At 40.3% G+C, this 19,448-nt stretch overlaps 2 protein-coding genes across 3 annotated transcripts in view; one reads left to right on the forward strand and one right to left on the reverse strand.

Moving 5' to 3' along the window:
• The window catches only part of LOC134207156 (carboxypeptidase D-like), a 65,179-nt gene that overhangs the window by 16,850 nt on the left and 28,881 nt on the right, over positions 1–19,448 (reverse strand).
• LOC134212156 (uncharacterized) lies at positions 12,995–13,888 on the forward strand. Of its 2 annotated transcripts, none has more exons than XM_062689776.1 (2): positions 12,995–13,078; positions 13,138–13,888. In XM_062689776.1, exons 1-2 carry the CDS (start codon positions 13,030–13,032, stop codon positions 13,854–13,856), a joined length of 768 nt encoding a protein of 255 aa, XP_062545760.1. In that variant the 5' UTR covers positions 12,995–13,029; the 3' UTR covers positions 13,857–13,888. The 2 variants fall into 2 exon arrangements, with proteins under 2 accessions (XP_062545760.1, XP_062545751.1); XM_062689767.1 differs by having other exon boundaries at positions 12,998–13,078; positions 13,135–13,888.

The following is a 19,448-nucleotide window of genomic DNA, read 5'->3' on the forward strand; positions in this document are numbered from 1 at the left end:
TTCTTCTTAGTGAAGGTTTACCCACAGTGTTCGGGTTGACCGTTTCAGGGAAAGTTGTCATCCAATCCCCAAGCGTTCCACGTCGTTGTCTCCTCACCATTTTCGATTCGAAACCAAGATCAAGCGCTACAACGGTTCTGGGAGCTGGAGGCCATCAGTTCCAATCCAGTGTTGTCCACTGAAGAAACCTGTTGTAAAAAGTTTTATTCCGCTACCACCACTCGCGATTCTTACGGTCGTTATCTCGATCGACTCGTCACTCTCGGTGAGCGCCGGTTCTTAAACCCGGAGAAAAGGCTTGAGCGTGATCCACCACCCAAGATGTATATTGCAGTTTCATGGTCTAGTACCTTCTACACATGCGGAGAATCGACGATCCAGCCGACACTATTCCGTACTGTTATTCTCCGCATTACCCAGTGTTTAAAACTTCGAGTACATCCTCCAAGGTCCGTGTTGTATTTGACAATTTGTGTAAGACCACGTCAGGTTTTGTAGTAAACGACATACAGCTATTTGGACCAGTTGTTCAAGAGGATCTGTTGTCGATAGCCATGCGTTTCCACAGCCACTAAATCGCCACCGTAGCCAACTGTGAAAAGATGCAGGGCAACCGTACCCTTAGTGAAGGTAGCACCAATAGTGGAGGTAGTGGGGTTTTAATGAGATTTAACATAATTATTAGGGTTCCAATGAGATAAAAAATTGTCATCGAATTTCAAAAAACGACATTGCTCACAAGTTTTATAACCCCAAAACAAGACACCATGCAAATTTTGTGCTCAATCGGACATGATACAGGGGTGCCTAAAATTCATCAAAGTTTTGAATTTTTTACCCATGAAAACCAAAGGAAAAGTCGAAAATCGAATTTTTGTTTTTGATGCCAAATGACTTTAAAATGCGTGAAACGTCGAGATCCGACGTTATTAAAAAAAATTGAAAGAAATCGATTTTTTTTTTTTTGGAATTTTATTTTTCGGGTGATAATTTTTTTTTTCATCGGGTTTTTACACCGGACGATACGCAAACGTTTTCGTAGCCAAAAGTCTCCCCCTATGCAAAATTTGAGCTAAATCGGGCATGATTTAGGGGTGCTCAAAATTATTCAAAACTTTTATTTACCATTTTAGGTTTTCCATTCTAGATTTCAGACGGAATGGCACCGCCTAGAAAAGAGTTCGTATCACTCAGGTATGGACGATACATTCGTTAAATCATCAATAACAGAAAACGAGAGAAGTTCCTTATTTGAGTTTTTTGGACGACAACTTAAAGAGCAACATCACCGCGTAGATTATCGGGAAGTTATCCAACTTGCGATAATATTTTTGGGTTGAATGGGTTGGTGGAAAATTGCAAATTAGAGCTCCTGGTGCTTTCTATAATGCAAGGTGGATGGCAAAAATTATTTACTCTTTAAAAATGTTCATTTATGACACATTCCAGCGTAACGCGACACCATGAGGAGTCGACTTTCAGGGAGAAATTAGATCTGCATTCGAAAATTAGCTTCGGAGGCATATGACTAAACAGGTTTATAATAATCCTCAATAAATTTCCTTTCTGATAGAATATTCACTTTAAGATTTCTTGTTTCAAATATAGTAAATAAAACGCGCTGCATTTCGCTGAAATGAACTTTTTCGTCGTTTGCAATGCAAGTGCGTTTTTTAGCTCTGGTATATGATTTGGAATCTCGATTTATTCCAAACACTTCTCGTATACATCAACAGAAATGAGGCTGTGAACTCAAATTGTGGGTAAAAACGGAAATTACAATAATATTCGATGGATTGATTTCAACCCCACCGCGTTACGCTGATCGACAAACAGTGTTCTGCAAATGATGTCGCGTTAGGCGAACATGTTTCACGCTGATAGAGTGCATAATTTCAGCAGATTTCGATGCAGCATGTTGCATTCGACAGGGGATATTGTTACATTATCTATCTTTGAATGTTGTTCGAGGTGGTGGCCACGATCTGGTGTTTCGACTATTAAGATTCAAGGGACTAACCGGCCATCCAAACAAACAATCAAAACCATTCATGTCACATATCCAGTTTTCAAAACGAAATCAATATTAATAGGTTTTCTGATATTTATATTAGTCACACCCAAGTACGATCCGGATCTGTTTTTAAGTACATAGTCAGATGATCGATCTCTAGAAGTGATTTGTTTTTTTAGATGAAGACTTCTGTGTTGCCTTTTTTCTTTGTTAACCGTTTTAAAAGGTGATGATGGCCCAAGAAGCTAAGAAATGTTGAAGATGTATTTTTCTGTTCTTTTTAGTCTTCTTTTCTTCTGGAACCTGATATGTTTTTAACTTTTTGTTCATACATGTCTGAATACATTGGTGTATGTCTCTTGTTGCAAGCAATATTTACCACATGAGCGGACGCGTCGTGCACTGATTTGCTTACGTGCATTTAAAACCCTTACGCCCTTACGCTTTTGAGAATAGTGTTGATGTCATGTTGTAAAATAAAACACAAAAACCGAATATGTTAATCAAGATAAATCTGTTTAGGGCAAAAATCCCGTTATTAAGAATAACGAGATTTTTGCCCTAAATAGGTTTATCTCGATTAACATAACTGAGAAATCAATAAATTTCCAATGTTGACAACAGAAGCCTAATGTTTGCCTTTTTCAATAGACCAATTTCTTGCAGTGATTGCTGAAGTTTGTTTTCCTGATGCTCTCCATTACATTTTCAACTGCCGATGACCAACGCTCTAGGCTGTGTAAATCTCGGTGAAATTCCATAAGCTGAAATATCGGCTAAATTGACGCATGGTTACGGTTTTAAGTGTTGCAATTAACTAACCTTTGTTTTCAACTGGGATATTAGTAGAAATTCATGAACAAAGAATTGGGCCGTCAGATCTCGGTTAGAAAAATAAAAAAAAATCTTGCAGATCTACTGATCGTAAGGAAAATAAATTAAAATACTAAAAATCATCAAATCAAAAGAAAAAGCACAAATCTGTCTGCTCTCCAAAGCCAAAAATATGTATAAATATATATATATGTATCAAGATCAAACTAGTATCGAAAAGCATTTTTGCGGCTCCGTAACGCTTCACGACAAATGAGCATTTCAAATAAATAATTGAAGCAAAAACACGTCCTACATAGCATCCGCAAAGAGTCTGAAGGTCCGTGAAAGGGTAGAAGGAAGCCATGTTCGGGAGCAAACTGTTCGATACGTTTACTCATATGAGTATGATATCGAGCGCGAAGAGAGAGGTTTAAAAAAGCCTCAAAATATATACGAACAAAAAAATGAGCTCAAATTTTTCGTGAGTTATTTATGGATGACCCCTACGAGTTCTATGAAACACCAAAATTTGCAGTTTCCAACCACTTCGTAACATTTTTTGCATGGGAACTCATTTTTTAGTATGGACAGTTATCAAATGATACACCCCGTTACATACCCAATTTTGTTACGTTATTCACGTACAAACCCTAATATACCGTCAACTGGGGGGAAGATGATCATTTTTAAGACAAAACATGCAATAACAATGTGTGTTTACATTTTAAATCGAAACAAATATTTTCAAAACATGTACTGCTATACGTTGCAATAATCAACAACTTTAGTTTTCTGAAATGTGTTCGCATTTATTAAAATAAATTAAATTATCACACATTTTTTGAGTAATCTGGTTTGGGGTGAAATTGATCAAGACAGCTCTACTAAAATCATTATGACCTAGTAGTCAAAATACACTAGGTTATTTGTATGAATGTTGAATTTACTATGTAAAAAAGTCTACAAAGTCAATGTTTGAAACGAAAATGGCGTCATTTATGACTATCTCTCTCTTTCTTCCACAAAATACATTTTCATGATTATAATCGAAAAACTCGGATTTCTACCTAGCGGTAACATTACTTGAACGGAGAATATTGTTGACTACCGTTTCATAAAAAAATTTGGCACTTTTGACTGACACATCAAATGATCATCTTCACCTCAATGATCATCTTCCCCCCAGTTGACGGTACTAAACAAATATTTTTCTCTATTTCTGGGCCATTGTGATACTTTATACATACACCGAAAGCCGGTTATCCCTCATTTCAGGAAAACACTGAATTCGCGTAACGCGACACCAAATTTTTGTACCTAGTGTAACTTTGTGAAAAATGCTCCGATTTTGAATATTGAAACATGAAAAGAAGGCTCTTGACGAGTACTAAGAGAATCCGAATTATTATTTTTTCGATATCTGTACTTTTTGTGCAGTATTAATTATGCGACTATTTTCGTAACGTGACACCATTTCAATGTCACTGTTTTCAAAGTACAAAAATTTTAAGAAAACAAATATTTTCAAAGCAATACAATTGGCTCATAAAAAGGCCATCATAAACTCTACTTTATCATGTATTAATCAATACATTTGAATCCAAATAGGTGCGATGGAGCACATTTGTAAAAATTAGATTAGGAAGTCTTTTTCTCATACTAAAAGTCTACTATTTTGATTGGCTATTAAAATATGTTCCCAAACTAATTTTCAGTGAAACAAATGTTTTTCTTATAATTCAATATATACATTTTCGTGTCCTAAAGATATTGGACCCTCATTTTCAGTTTAAAATTTTGGTCCCTTGGCGTAGAAGTGCGTGGAATGTGTCTTATAGGCACACGTATTATATGCCCAACAGCACTAGAAAACGTTTAGCACAATTGAATGTCTTCATTGTGAAACTTTATTTGAAAAACCGATTTCCTAGCTCATGTGCTGTAATGTCGGCAAATAATGACCTCAATTTATTAAAATTATTGAAAAAGCATGAGGCTTTCGATGAGGAAGTTGCTTTTTAACCCATTTACAGTATTTGGATAACACCCTTTCTGATAGGACTGTGCGGTTTTGATGAGAACTTAGATCCAGCTGTAAATACTTTTAACTTTATTTTAAATATATTCAGACAATGAGTTTCCAAATATCTTATCATTTACAGAGGCACAGGAAATTGATTCTGCAAAATCTATAGTTGAGGCGCATGAAATTTCAACGATCGAGTTGCACTATTTCGTGCAAGGTAGCAACCATATTAAAAACTTGTTCAAAGCTTCAAAAATTCGGGACTCTATACTTAACATCGATGTTACGCATTGGAATATTTCAGAGAGGTATCAAATTGTCAAGTAGCGAGTTCGAAGCCTGGAAGTATTGAACGAGAACGAGATATAGCATTGATAAAAGATTTTAATTCCAAACTCTCAGTAGATGAGGATCAAAAACAGTGTATTCTACAACCGTGTAACCAGTGTAACCGCACCAAGCGGCTTTTCGACTGACTTTTAATTTTTTGTTCGTACAAGGACAACGGAAATAGATTCATACCAATTTAATCATACATTTGCAGTAGGGCATCCTTAGTTGTGGGGTTAGGGATATTCGATGTGATTTGCGATCAATAAAATCTGCTAAACGGAAATTTGAACAGAAAAATCGGTAATTTTTCGATGGCGCTTGGTGTGATTTGGCTGAACCCCGACCATTTGGAGATGAGAAGGTTACAATGTGCACGAGGATTCCAGAAAATAAAACTCATTTTTTATTCTTGCGATACTTTTCGAAGCAATTAATTTGAGGAGCCTTGCAGAGCCGAGTGCAGCGCCGATTTTTCCCAGTACCTATGCACTGCTAGATCTCGTTGGGTAAATTGAATCCAATTATTAAGTGGATCGATCGGTGCTCGTTGTCGTAATCACTATCGAACCTATTCCAATCGGGGAAAATTCAACACTTGAATGGTTCTGAGTCAGACTGATGGTTGGCCAAGCTAAATACTTGCCAAAATCGCAATATGAAAAACCTACTTGAAAATGGGTTGGTTGGATGCCGGATCGCTATCGGCCCTATTCGAATCAAGAAAACCCAATTCTGGAGTAAGTCTATGGATGGTTTGGAGATACCACTGGACCTAGTTGGGTAAATTAAACTCAGATCTGGCGCAGGTTCATAGATGTTCGGAATCGCTGTCAGACCTATAGTCTTGGCCAAGGCTTGGTCGGTGATTTTAAGGAACTAATAGACTTAGTTGGGTCAATTAAAACCAAATCTAGATTAGAATGAAGTAATCGTTGGTTCAGGTCTTATCACTATCGGTTGGTTGTTGGATGAAATCCCCATCGTATCTTTTCGGATCAAAGGATATCCAGTTCTGGATTGAGTCTGTTGGTGGTTCCAAATGAGGTACTCTCAGATTTTTTCTTATTCAATTAGCTCCCCCAACCCGATCTCAGAGGTCCCTTAAAACGAGATTTTTTTTCTAACAGAGTAAACATTGATTTTGGCGTCCCCTGAAGGCTGGCACCCTTGGAGGCGGCCAACATGGCCAACCGCACGCTACGGCGCTGCATTCAGCATATTCGACCGTTGTTGGCTGTCACTGCCTTTGTGAAAAAAGTGGTCACTGTATTTGTTCGCTCAGTCCGCGTTTCCGTTTTTGTCTTCAAAATTAATAAATTCTTTCTAAATGTGCAGCGAATAAAGTGAGTAAATGGATCCGGACGTTTACAAGACGTTACCGAACTTGAAATCTGAAGGGTGCAACATAGAGGAGTTATTTGAAAGAACCCGTAAGAAGTTAAAATCATAATGTTTTTCAGCTCTGGGAAATGGCGGATATCTTAATTTATTTAATATTTATATTCTAGCATGAAGACAATTTCGAGCAATTTGCTTCCGGATAGTAGAAGACCAAGAAACGATTCTCGTCATCAAGATACCATACCATATGCATCGTACATCCAGTTCAAAAGGCCTTGTGTTTTCGACATGGTGTAACGTGCAGTGCCGTGAACCTTCTTGCTACCTTATTGACCATCTATAACATTACGAACACGTGCACAATTTTTTTCGGTAATTATTTGGCGTTTAAGTCTATATTGTGAATGAGCATGAGCATGAGCATGATTGACCGCCCACGGTTGCTCCTCCGTTATTGCCAGGTCAGCTGTAATTACACAGAGAACCAACAGATGATGTTTGGGACTAACATCATCCTCAATGTGTAAAAACTGGTAACCCAAAGTCAAGCAATACCAGCGCCGGCCGTGTCCGAATGCAGGTCAATTGGGGAATAGGTAGGAAATTGTTGACGTGATACTCGCTTTGATGGAAGCCGACGAGTCATCTGCACTTCCACGAGAAATCACTGGGATGTTGGATATATGGGATAGGAAGTGTAGCAGGGTTCGTTTTGATAAACGGTTTGCCGTATGTAGCGTGTAGTTTGATGGAGTTACCACAAAAACACAATCGAACGCGCACTAATTAATTGACTTATCTACCGCACTTAGCAGAACAAAATATTTCGATGATCGCGCGATCGCTTTGCGTACTAATAGAAACACGATAGAACACGCACTAATTTTTATTTGTTAATTAATTTAATTACCCGCACAACGCAAAGCCTAATCTCTATGATCGCGCGATCGTTCTGCTCATTAAAGGAAACACGATCGAACGCGAACTAACATTTCATAAGACGGGAGTACACTCTATGTTCAGAACGATTAGCTTACCGTATATTTGACATATCATGTTCTACTCTGTTTCTCACAAAACAATTTGATATATAGGTTTAATAGAAAAAAATGTTTAAATAATCTTAATAAAGAATGTTAAATACGAGTTGTGATTGGGAACAATAAAAGAGAATGTTTTCCATGCAGTGATACATTTGTTATGGATTACCAAGAGTGTGGATTAACGAGTACATGATAAAAAGAAAACAAATTAACCAAGCGGACAGCACAAAAGAAATCTTAACTTTTCAAAAGGACAATCAACACCCTCCTCACAAATTAATTTGAGTACTACAAAAAGCGAGTTAAGCGAGAAAAGTACAGTTTACTCGTTACCCGTTAGAAAAACTATTGAATAGTTGCTGTTTTTTTACATAGGGATTTTCATAGGATTTTTTCAATAGATGTCAATACAAGGATTTATAAATATATCAATATATTGAATGCAATTTATATACTAAGCATTTTTAAATTTTACTGGCGTTTCACTAAAAAAGTTAACGAAAACGATAGAACAAATCGTAATCAGGAGTTTAAAAAACCTACAAATATTCAACATGACTTTGGTGTTGGGTGACCGTATCCCTATACATAGGGAAGGAGGGCGTAATTTCGCCAACGGGGTGGAATGGCCAATGCCTTTTTTAAGATGAAAATGCAATCGCTTGTTGAATTATTAGCTCCACCCAGTTGCCTGTTCGTATGATGAAGCAATGTAAGCTGTTTTCCTAATTAATTTCAAGTTTTTATCATAAAAAAATAAACCGTCTAAGACGAATTAATTACTGTCCATTTAATTCCACCAGTTAATCCTCGCTATCTTTGCAGATACGTATCTCGACCACAACCGCGTGGTCGTCTTCAGTGTCTTGTACTTGACTCGACTCGGCATAAGTCGAGTCAAGTACAAGACACTGAAGACGACCACACAGTTGTGGTCGAAATACGTATCTGCAAAGATAACGAAAATTAACTGGTGGAATTAAATGGACAGTACTTAATTCGTCTTAGACGGCTTAATACATTCCACTAAAAGAGCTTAATATATTTTTCTGATAAAAAAAATGTTAAATAATTAATAACGGAATAAATATTAGGAAAATTATATGAATTGGACCTAAATAAGGATCAAGTCTATTTTGTCTTATTTTGCTTATTTTCGAAGTTAAGATAACTTTGTCTATTCATTATTTGCATATTGAAAGTATTTGATTTCCATATAATTAATAAATTTGATGTAACACAACGTCAATTTCAACTAATCACTCGTTGGGGTAACATGAGCATCGACGAGAGGGGAGATATCGGCATGTTGAAATGAACAAATTTAAGTTTATTTACATTTCCAAAATTGAAAGAAAGGGTTTTGTGGTTGCTGCATCTTGATTTTTAAGAATTGTGCCTATGAAAGCGTGAGGTAGATTATTTCAAATCTAAAGTTTCTAAAGGGTTTCACCTTAAGTTTAATATGATTAAAAAAATATTGTTTGGTGTTACAATTGTGTAGGTCATCAGAAGCAGTGAATTATCAACAGCAATTGAAACCATAAATCACCATGGGTCACGGGTCAACAGAGCTGCGATAGAACACGGTGTTCTACCAATGGTTCTACGCCAAAAGTTGAATCGCTACTTGAAATTTCTGGAACAATATATTCGCAACACGTTACTTTCTCAACAGCAGTGGTGAATAAACCCAAAATGTTAAGCGCAACAGAATACTTATTTTATTTTTTTAGGAAATAACTTCATTACTGGAGAAAAAAAAAATTGATTTAAAATTCACATTTGCTCGAATTGTCCCAACTCATATTATCCCCATCATTTATTCTTAAGCAGGTTGAATTTCTAAAATGATCTCAAATGAACTAAAATTGATTATTTTTCAAAAGTAATACATTTTATATGAATGGTAATACTCCACACATTGGTTTTAATGAATCAACTATGAAAAATGTGTTCTTGTACCTGTGGCAAGTAATTTCCTTAGAGTGGTCAAATTGCCTTTCCCCTTACATGTTACAATCAGCACTCATTCATGTTTTGTAGTCGCGTTGACGTGTTAGATGAAAAAGGAACGGACTTACCGAAGCAGTGAATACATCATCCCTGTATCGTTGACGAAGCTTCTAGTTCTATTCCATTTCCCGCTTCCAAACGCCTACCTTCATATATACACCTTCAGAGAAGGAATTCCCTCTTCAGCAGGTGCAGCAATTTTTTCCTTGTCGAATATATTTTTATCCGAACGTTCAGTGGCATCGTCAAGGTTTTTTGATTTGTTTGATTTTGAAGTTCTGCGGATCAAAATTAGAGATTTCGGATGTTAGCATATTTTTTCATATGTATAACTTATCCGATCATAAGCGTGAGCTTGGGCTTATGGATTGGAAATGCCATCTGTATCAGCAGAACATTATCCGAATAAATTTTCTTTTTTTGTGTACACCAAAAAATGACGGATGAAAAAACTTTTGCTTCCATATCATTGGCGTTTAAGTCTATATTGTGAATGAAAAAAAACTATATGTTTTCTTTCTCCAACGTTTCGATCCTTATTGGATCTTTTTCAAGGATTCGAAAGCTTTTAACCGTCATTCCTTGTTTTGTTTTTCGTCCCTTTTTTCCGAAAAACTTTGAAATCAAATTTAAAAAATTTCAGAATTTGGACCGCTAATTACTATTATTGCGCGCTTTTTGAAAAAGCGCTTTGATTTTTTGAAAAAGCGCGCAATAGCAACAGAAATTCGGGATCAGAAGTTGGACTGGGTAGGCCACACCTTACTTAGGGTCGGATACAAAATCTGTAAACACGCATAAGACTGGAACCCAGCGGGACATCGCAGCAGAGGCAGACCCAGAGGCTCATGTCAAATAAGTCGACCGAAACAGGATAAAGCGATAGCTGAACATCGCTCAGGATGGAGATCTTTCAAGTCGGAGGTGTGCAGGACCCATAAGTAAGTAAAATCGGAGATGAATTTTCAGGGCCACTGTACAAGTGGAAATAATTCCTCCCGCGGAAACCTAGATGCCCTGGCTTTAACATCGGTCTTGTATAATAGTACACGTTTCTGGAAATAACTTTCCAAAATGTTGTACAGGCCCACCGGTATGCCCAGCCGGAGTAAAAAGAGCACGATGATGGCATCCCAACTTGTGCTGATGAATGCCGTTTGCGGTGGATCGTTACTTCCGCAGTTTTCACCCGCAGAGTTGAGCGTCCAATAAGAATCTACTCCTACGAAACCTAAACGGATAGTTTAAGCCGTAGCTTCGGTGTATTGAGGATGATCCTCTCAAGCAACTTCCCCGTGGTATCGATCAACTGGACAGTGCCCAAGCAACCAAAAGTACGGGTAAGATGGGCTGTTTTGGCTGCTAGCTAGCTACAAGCTGCTTATATTTTAAGTAATTTTGTGTATGGCTGGAGCGCAAAAGTGAACTTCGAAGTTCTGTTAAGGTGCTTGGAGCTCGATGTGAACCAAGAGGAACTAATTGGTTCGGTTAGGAACAAATTTAAGTAAAATGTGAACTTTTGGTTGTTTGGGTATGGTCTATACGCCGAAGGATTGCCGGGTAGTTTCCAGGGCTTCGCTGCCGTAATCTGAGAAAGTAACGTAAGCGCCAAATGACAACATGCATGTTTTCCATTTTACTGTTAAAGAGCTTGATGAGTACTACTCGTTAACACCACTTTTGGAAAATGGGGTATACGTCACTTTTTCAGATTACGGCAGTTCGGTAATAGCACCAGTTTCTATCTCTTCCATCTATTAGGTAAACTACAGTTGTCCAGGCATGTCAGGGCTCGAAGTTTTGCTGCATTTAGAGCAAGGCTTGGCACTCTGTCGGCCGCGGAGCTATATTCGTATCTAGGGATTTGACCACCGCAAGCTTCGTTCGTCGCCAATGGCACTTCGACCGCACTCGCGCGGTGCTGGAGGCCAGGGAGTTGTGACGTGACCTTCCCGGGACCATCCGGGTGGTGCCAACCCTCTTCTAGTCTTAGCCGTTACTATGCTGTAGGCTGGCAAAGTTTATCAAAAACTCTTTGAACGTTAAGTGGTGTTCCTACCTCTACTGCTCAGGTTGACCGAAGGTCTGCAATCGATACATTCACCAGTACATCGGACGTCCATCCACGAATCTGACGGGGACTATTCAACCACGGATTGCTAAATCCGTTCAGTCTCCTGGCCAAGCCAGAGCAAAAGAGCGATGCTTCAATAAATGACTCCGTCCCATTGCAAAGCAAAACTTGACCTCTCTGATTGGTATAGTGGCTACCCCACTCTACTGCCCGAGCGACCACCAGCGAAGAGAATCGGTTTCCGACCCACGAGGTCGGGCATAATCTTAGGTATAGCAACATCTTCAGCAGGTGTGCGTACAACCTCATGGACCGGGAACCGGCCCATTGCGCAAATTGCCGCCGTATTGGACCCGTCCGTGACCCAGTTTTTATTGTTGGCCGAGACGCAGTACGAATCTGCAAGAATAATCTCTGACTCGGAGACCAACTGCCTAAGCAGCTGCACAATGAGTAAGGTTGAGCAGTGCTACCCACACTGCATCTTCTTATTGCAACCATCTAGAGGACAACTAGGTCCATCCATAGCATGCTTAGGGGAATGCTTCCTACTTCCGTGTGTATTTGTGTATGTGCGTGCACAATTGCCATAAAAATATTATTGCTAAAAAACCTAAATATACAAATAGTAGTAAAATATACACACTTTCATCTACTCATCGGATGAGTAAAATTTCAAATTTTACTAAATTTTGAGTTGTTCCACTTTTAACGAAAATTCCATGGAAAGAAAGAGGCTGCAATACAACTTTACTCAATCGCTGAGTAGATGCAACTTCGAGTTTAGTAATTAAATAATCAAACGACGTTTTATAGCTAGCTGAAACTCATGCAAGATGTTGACGCCCAAGATCAGTTGCCAAATCGAGCAATTATTATTATTATCTTTATTATAGAGATTTGCAGCCCTAGGCTTTGATCATCTCTTAACCCGGACTATTATTCGAAACTATTCAATTTTACGTTCATTATATGAAGCGATACCTCGTAATATTTTCTCTTTCTTTCAATTACGATCTTAGCTAAAAGTCCGGAAGCAATTCCAACACTGACCAATTGTGACTACACGGCTTCGAACATGTAGTATCCGACACGAATGGGTTTTTCATACTCTTTTTACTATCGTTCCACAATTCCACCAAATGACTCAGTAATAATCCTCCTAAAGTGACGTTCACATCACCTGCAGTAGTTCAACATAGTAGTTATAACGTTCAATTTTAATCAGAAAAGTAAACATCCAAGTTTAAACCGTTTCAAACTATCGGACACGCTGATAAAAGCGGAGTTCTCGAATTCAATCGCCTACAGAAGTTCACGTTTCTAATCTGTAATCAACCTTTTAAAGTATTACCACTCATCAGGGATGTTGTTCGTATTTCTTTTGCTGGCGTTTCTCGGATGCACTCCATCAGGTATATCAAGATCAAGACCTAACTGCAGAACCCACCAATAACACCTTTTTTTGCAGCAGTATTCTCACTAATTTGCCAAAGATGTGAATCTAAAATCGGGTGGGACGACTGTTATAAAAATACGGTGCCGGAAGTTTGCGGTCTAATTGGTACTAAAAATACCAGCCACATGCACCAATGCTTCCAACTGGAAGAGATGGATCCGTATACGAAACTTGTCCGCTACAGGCAAGGCTGCACCGGAGATGCCGCCTTCTGTACCGAACGTGATTCTGTAAACATGAAACAGTGCTCCCTCTGTACAGACGACAGCAGCTCCAGTGAGTGCACGGCAATGAAGCATCGAATGAAGATGACTCCTGAGGGCAAGCTGGTGGAAGTAGTTGACGTGATCCACATCCAACGGTCCGAATCCGATGCAAAACCAGTTAGCTCGTCGGAAACCGTTTCGCAGAAGAATAGTTCTACGGTCAGTTCCGACAGGGATGGGACACGTATTAATGTTACCAATCTGCTGAACAATGCTCTGGGGACCGAGAAGCCATCAAGAAAGGAAAATAAATCAAATGAGGCGTGTCGTAACAATACAACTGGCAACACTGTCAAAACGAATCAAGAAAATGGAACCAGAATCGAAGATACATCTACAACACCCATAAATGCAACAGGCGCTCCGGATGTGATAGAATCAGGATCAAATGCGTTGATCGAAGGATTACGATTCTGGATGGGAAGTCTTTTACTTATTGTCAGCATTGTGAATTACGTGCTAGGCTGAGAAATATGTTGACTACTGTAATCTGATCCACAGCTGCTGTAACCTCATTACATAATTCGTTTGTCGAGGTATCTAGTAAATAATTATACTGAAAGATATTACAAGTATATAACTTTCTGTGTTTTGGTCATTAGTAATAGAGCTACTTATCTAAATCTACTCATTCTACACATTTCAGTTCATCAAATTCGTAAATTTGAATTGGTTGAACAGATAGATTGAGCTTAGAAAACTGCTACTGGATCGACTAATCTTAAGCTTATTTTACTTGTCATAGGTGTTAACCTTCAACGAGTGGATTTGATAGAACAGGAAAACCTATGTCTAGGGGCTAGACGAACCATTTTAACCAGTTCTGTTGTTGGTGGTACTTTTTAATGAGGCACTACAATGGCAACAAGCAGTGGCAGTGGAACCCGACGAAATTCGGGAAAGTTGTGGAATTCGTTACCCCTGCTAAAAAAATATTTCAAAAGCAAAAAAATCCAGGTTGTATGTCATACTTCCTGGAAATCCTTGGTAATTCTAGAAATTCAATATTTTTCCTTAAAATCGAAGCGAATGTATCAAATATTTTGAGGATTCTTTCGTGCAAGATGATCTGAAGTCCGGATTATAAAAATAGATTATTACTATAAGGTGCTCTGATTTCTTAACGACAGAATTGTCGTACAATTCGGAATTTCCCCTTATTTATCCCATACACACGACTTGAATCATGGACGCGCCTCTGGCAGTATCCACAAAGTACGTCACGCCTCTAGGGGGAGGGGGGTTCAGACCAGATTGACGATCCATACAAAATTGTTATAGGTTTGGCAAAGACCTAGGCGACGAATAAAGGATCACGATTGGAAGCTTGGAACATGGAACTGCAAGTCGCTAGGTTTCGCAGGTTGCGACAGGATGATCTATGATGAATTACATCCCCGCAACTTCGATGTCGTAGCGCTGCAGGAGATTTGCTGGACAGAACAGAAAGTGTGGAAAAGCGGGCATAGAGCGGCTACCTTCTACCAAAGCTGTGGCACCACCAACGAGCAAGGAACCGGCTTCATAGTGCTGGGTAAGATGCGCCAACGCGTGATTGGGTGGCAGCCAATCAACGCAAGGATGTGCAAGCTGAGAAGCTGAGGATTCAACACGTTGAATATTTGCCATGTGATAGTTGAGTCGGCAGTGACCTGTCAAGGCCTTGACTAAGACACTGCAATTCTGTTTAGACAGATTAGCTAAATAGTTAGCTACTACTGAATCCAGTTAGTTAGTTGTATTAACTGAATCCAGTTCCTCTACTTGAGTTCGACATGCGATTACTAACTTCGACCTTGAGTTGGCCGAAGCGAGGGCTTTGATAGCTGCTTGGCTATCTGAACAGAAGTATATTATTTTGCTCATTATGTGTTTCTGCAGTGCGGATTGCACTCCACACATACATAATGGCAAATATTTCCGCTTGAAAGACAGTGCAGTGTCTACCCAGTGAGTGGGACTGTTCCAATTTTATCTCACGCGAGTAGACACCTGCACCCGCTCTACCTTCGAAGAGGGAGCCGTCAGTATAACAAACAATGCTGTCCGACATACTTCTCTTCAAATAGCCAGATGTCCACTCATCCCGCGAGGGGAATTGTGTTAAAAATGTCTTATAAGGAAAACTACTAGCGAGTGTGAGATCACTTGGAGCAAGGACTGTTCTGTCCCAATCAACCATGAGTTGTAACAACGAAGTGTGTGTAGAACTACGGTTTACAGGATTCTCTTCCATGAAACCGAGAACCCATAATCGGTAAGTACAAGAAAGTGCTTCTTGTTTGAGATGTATGTGTAGTGGGACAATATCGAGAAGAACCTCAAGAGCAGCCGTGGGAGTCGAAGAGAACGCGCCAGTCATTGCCATTAGGCACATCCTTTGAAGATGGCCTAATTTAGACTGAATTGTCCTCACTTCACCCTTTTGCCACCACACAAGACATCCATAAGCCAAAATTGGTCGTACAACTGTTGTGTAAATCCATTTGATATATTTAGGTTTAAGACCCCAAGTTTTACCAAAAGTTCCTCGGCATTGGCCAAAAGCCATACACGCCTTTTTGACTCTGAACTCAATGTTAGGAGTCCAGGAGAGCTTGGAATCAAGAATTAGTCCCACATACTTTACCTGATCTGTTACATTGATTTCAGAGTAAAAAAGATGTAATGGGCGAATACCATTTCGGTTACGTTTTTCCGTGAAAAGTATAATAGATGTTTTATTCGGATTAACCGAAAGGCCATATTGGCGACACCAACTTTCGACTGCCTGGAGAGCGTTTTGCATCAGGTCGAATAAAGTAGTAATACACAAACCGACTATCAATATTAGATAGTCGTCGGCAAATCCATAGGTAGGAAAACCACCATTATTGAGTAATCTCAATAGCGTATCTGCAACGAGGTTCCACAAAAGTGGAGATAATAGTCCCCCTTGGGGGCAGCCACAGACACTTAATTTCCTAATCGCTGCTTGACGTAATGTCGAGTAGAGATGTCGGTTTTTAAGCATCTGGTGAATCCATTTGGTAATTATATGAGGTAGCCCATGAAAACGTGCGGCTTCCAATATTGCATCGAAAGACACGTTGTCAAAAGCACCCTCAATATATATGTTTGATATGCTCAAAACCCTTCTGAAGAAGAACGGGATAGATCCCATCTTCCCCTGTAGGTTTGTAAGGAGCAAAACTATGAAGAGCCCATTGAATCGATTCAGTAGTTATGATCTACGAGCCTGAGCCCAAGACCCATAACTACATGAAAAGACATCAGGAACATCCTAAAATGCTATATCTACACATCCAGGGAAGTGTGTATCAAATAAGTGCTCTAACGCTTCTTCGTGTAGTCGCCATTTGGCTTGCGAATTTCGCCAACTTGGAAATCCTTGGATCTCGCAAGAATTTTATTCAATCGAGTGGCTTCACGCAAATTGGGAACATTTGCACAAAGGTTTTTCCAGCCGAATCGTTCAGCAGATCGTAAAGCCTTCTTGTAAACTTTGCGAGCCAACTTGAAAGAATCCGTCCCTGCTGAATGGCATCTGTTCCAACTTCTTCTACACTGCTTCCTGAGCTTAGCCAAATCGGAATTCCAAAAATAGCGGGCATCGAGCGGCTACCTTCTACCAAAGCTGTGGCACCACTAACGAACAAGGAACCGGCTTCATAGAGCTGGATAAGATGCGCCAACGCGTGACGCAAGGATGTGCAAGCTGAGGATTAAAGGCCGTTCTACGCACAGCTGGAGCAGACATACGATGGATGCCCACTGCGGGACGTCAAAACCGTCATCGGTGACATGAACGCACCGGTAGGAAGGGAGGAAATGTATAAACCGGTCATCCGACCGGATAGTCTGCACACCGTATCGAATGACAACGGCCAACGATACATAAACTTTGCAGCCTCCCGCGGAATGGTAGTCCAAAGCACTTTCTTCCCCCGTAAGAATATCCACAAGGCCACATGGAAATCACCTAATCAAGTAACGGAAAACCAAATCGACCACGTTCTAATCGACGGTAAATTCTTCTCCGACATCACGAACGTACGCACTTACCGCAGTGAGAATATTGAATCCGACCACTACCTAGTCGCAGTATGTCTGCGCTCAAAACTCTCGACGGTGATCAATACGCGTCGGAGTCGTCCGCCGCGGCTTAACATTGGGCGGCTACAAGACGGTAGACTAGCCCAAGAATACGCGCAGCAGCTGGAAGTGGCACTCCCAACGGAAGAGCAGCTAGGCGCAGCGTCTCTTGAAGATGGCTGGAGAGATATTCGATCCGTCATTGGTAGCACCGCAACCGCTGCACTTGGCACGGTGCCCACGGATAAGAGAAACGACTGGTATGACGGCGAATGTGAGCAGTTAGTAGAAGAGAAGAATGCAGCATGGGCGAGATTGCTGCAACACCGCACGAGGGCGAACGAGGCACGATATAAACAGGCGCTGAACAGACAAAACTCGATTTTCCGGAGGAAAAAGCGCCAGCAGGAAGATCGAGACCGTGAAGAGACGGAGGAACTGTTACCGGCTCCAGATCTCCAGGAAATCCAGGAGGGGATTGGCCGGCTGAAGAACAACAAAGCCCCTGGGGTTGACCAACTACCAGGAGAGCTATTTAAACACGGTGGCGAAACACTGGCTAGAGCGCTGCACTGGGTCATTATCAAGATTTGGGAGGAGGAAGTTTTGCCGCAGGAGTGGATGGAAGGTGTCGTGTGTCCCATCTACAAAATAGGCGATAAGCTGGATTGTAGCAACTACCGCGCAATCACATTGCTGAACGCCGCCTACAAGGTACTCTCCCAAATTTTATGCCGTCGACTAGCACCAATTGCAAGGGAGTTCGTGGGGCAGTACCAGACGGGTTTTATGGGCGAACGCTCCACCACGGACCAGTAGGTGTTCGCCATTCGCAAGGTACTACAGAAATGCCGCGAATACAACGTGCCCACACATCATCTATTCATCGACTTCAAAGCCGCATATAATACAATCGATCGGGACCAGCTATGGCAGCTAATGCACGAACACGAATTTCCAGATAAACTGACACGGTTGATCAAAGCGACGATGGATCGGGTGATGTGCGTAGTTCGAGTTTCAGGAGCATTCTGGAGTCCCTTCGCAACCCGCAGAGGGTTACGGCAAGGTGATGGTCCGCCCACGAGTTGTATTAGCTGTTGGGAGAACCATCCATCGTTCACACCGCGAAAATTGGACGACTGTGGTGTGCCGAGCACGTATCCAGAATGTCGGACAGTAACCCGGTGAAAATGGTTCTCGACAACGATCCGAGGGGCACAAGAAGGCAAGGTGCGCAGCGGGCAAGGTGGATCGATCAGGTGGAAGATGACTTGCGGACCCTCCGTAGACTGCGTGGTTGGCGACGTGTAGCCATTGACCGAGCCGAATAGAGAAGACTCTTATATACCGCACAGGCCACTTCGGCCTTAGTATGAACAAATAAATAAATAATACACACTTCGAAAAAATCATGTAAACTCACATTTTATAAGATGCACATAAAAGGAGCGACCCGATTGATGTACAAATACGTCTGATTTGAAAATCACATGAGGCGCAAGAAATATGCGTAATAAGCTCTACTTATTTTTACGTCATGACATGTAAATTAAATTCAATTTTTTGTCACGTAAACATTATTCCGGCAGCGGTGTTGATCGGAAATTTTCTTGCATGCTCTGGTTCAAAAGAAATAATTTGTTGTAATTATATGATTTATTTTTTCAACGTCTTATACAGTATTTTTATTTTATTTTGAAATTACTGGACTTTTTAATTTAAAAAACTCCAAAATTTTATGAGGTTTGTCTATTTGTGCTGTACATCTATATGTTGCAGGCCTGTGTTCCTTTCTGTTTCCAAAAGCGGGCAATTTTGTGGACGTTTGGTGCTCCGGTGTCAATCAATTTCTGTCATGATCATAACTCATAAGCAACCGTTTTACAGGACAAACATGAATGCATCTTGTACAAAGCAGTACATAAGATTCTGCAAGTACATACATGGTATCTGAAGAAGAAA

This window comes from Armigeres subalbatus, chromosome 1, assembly GCF_024139115.2.
Source record: "Armigeres subalbatus isolate Guangzhou_Male chromosome 1, GZ_Asu_2, whole genome shotgun sequence".
NCBI lineage: Eukaryota > Metazoa > Arthropoda > Insecta > Diptera > Culicidae > Armigeres > Armigeres subalbatus.

Excerpts from the sequence above, each read along its gene's own strand:
- LOC134212156 (XM_062689767.1), top strand. The coding sequence starts at position 13,030 with ATGTTGTTCGTATTTCTTTTGCTGGCGTTTCTCGGATGCACTCCATCA. Across the intron at positions 13,079-13,134 it reads TCTCGGATGCACTCCATCAG|CAGTATTCTCACTAATTTGC; the intron begins GTATATCAAGAT and ends CTTTTTTTGCAG.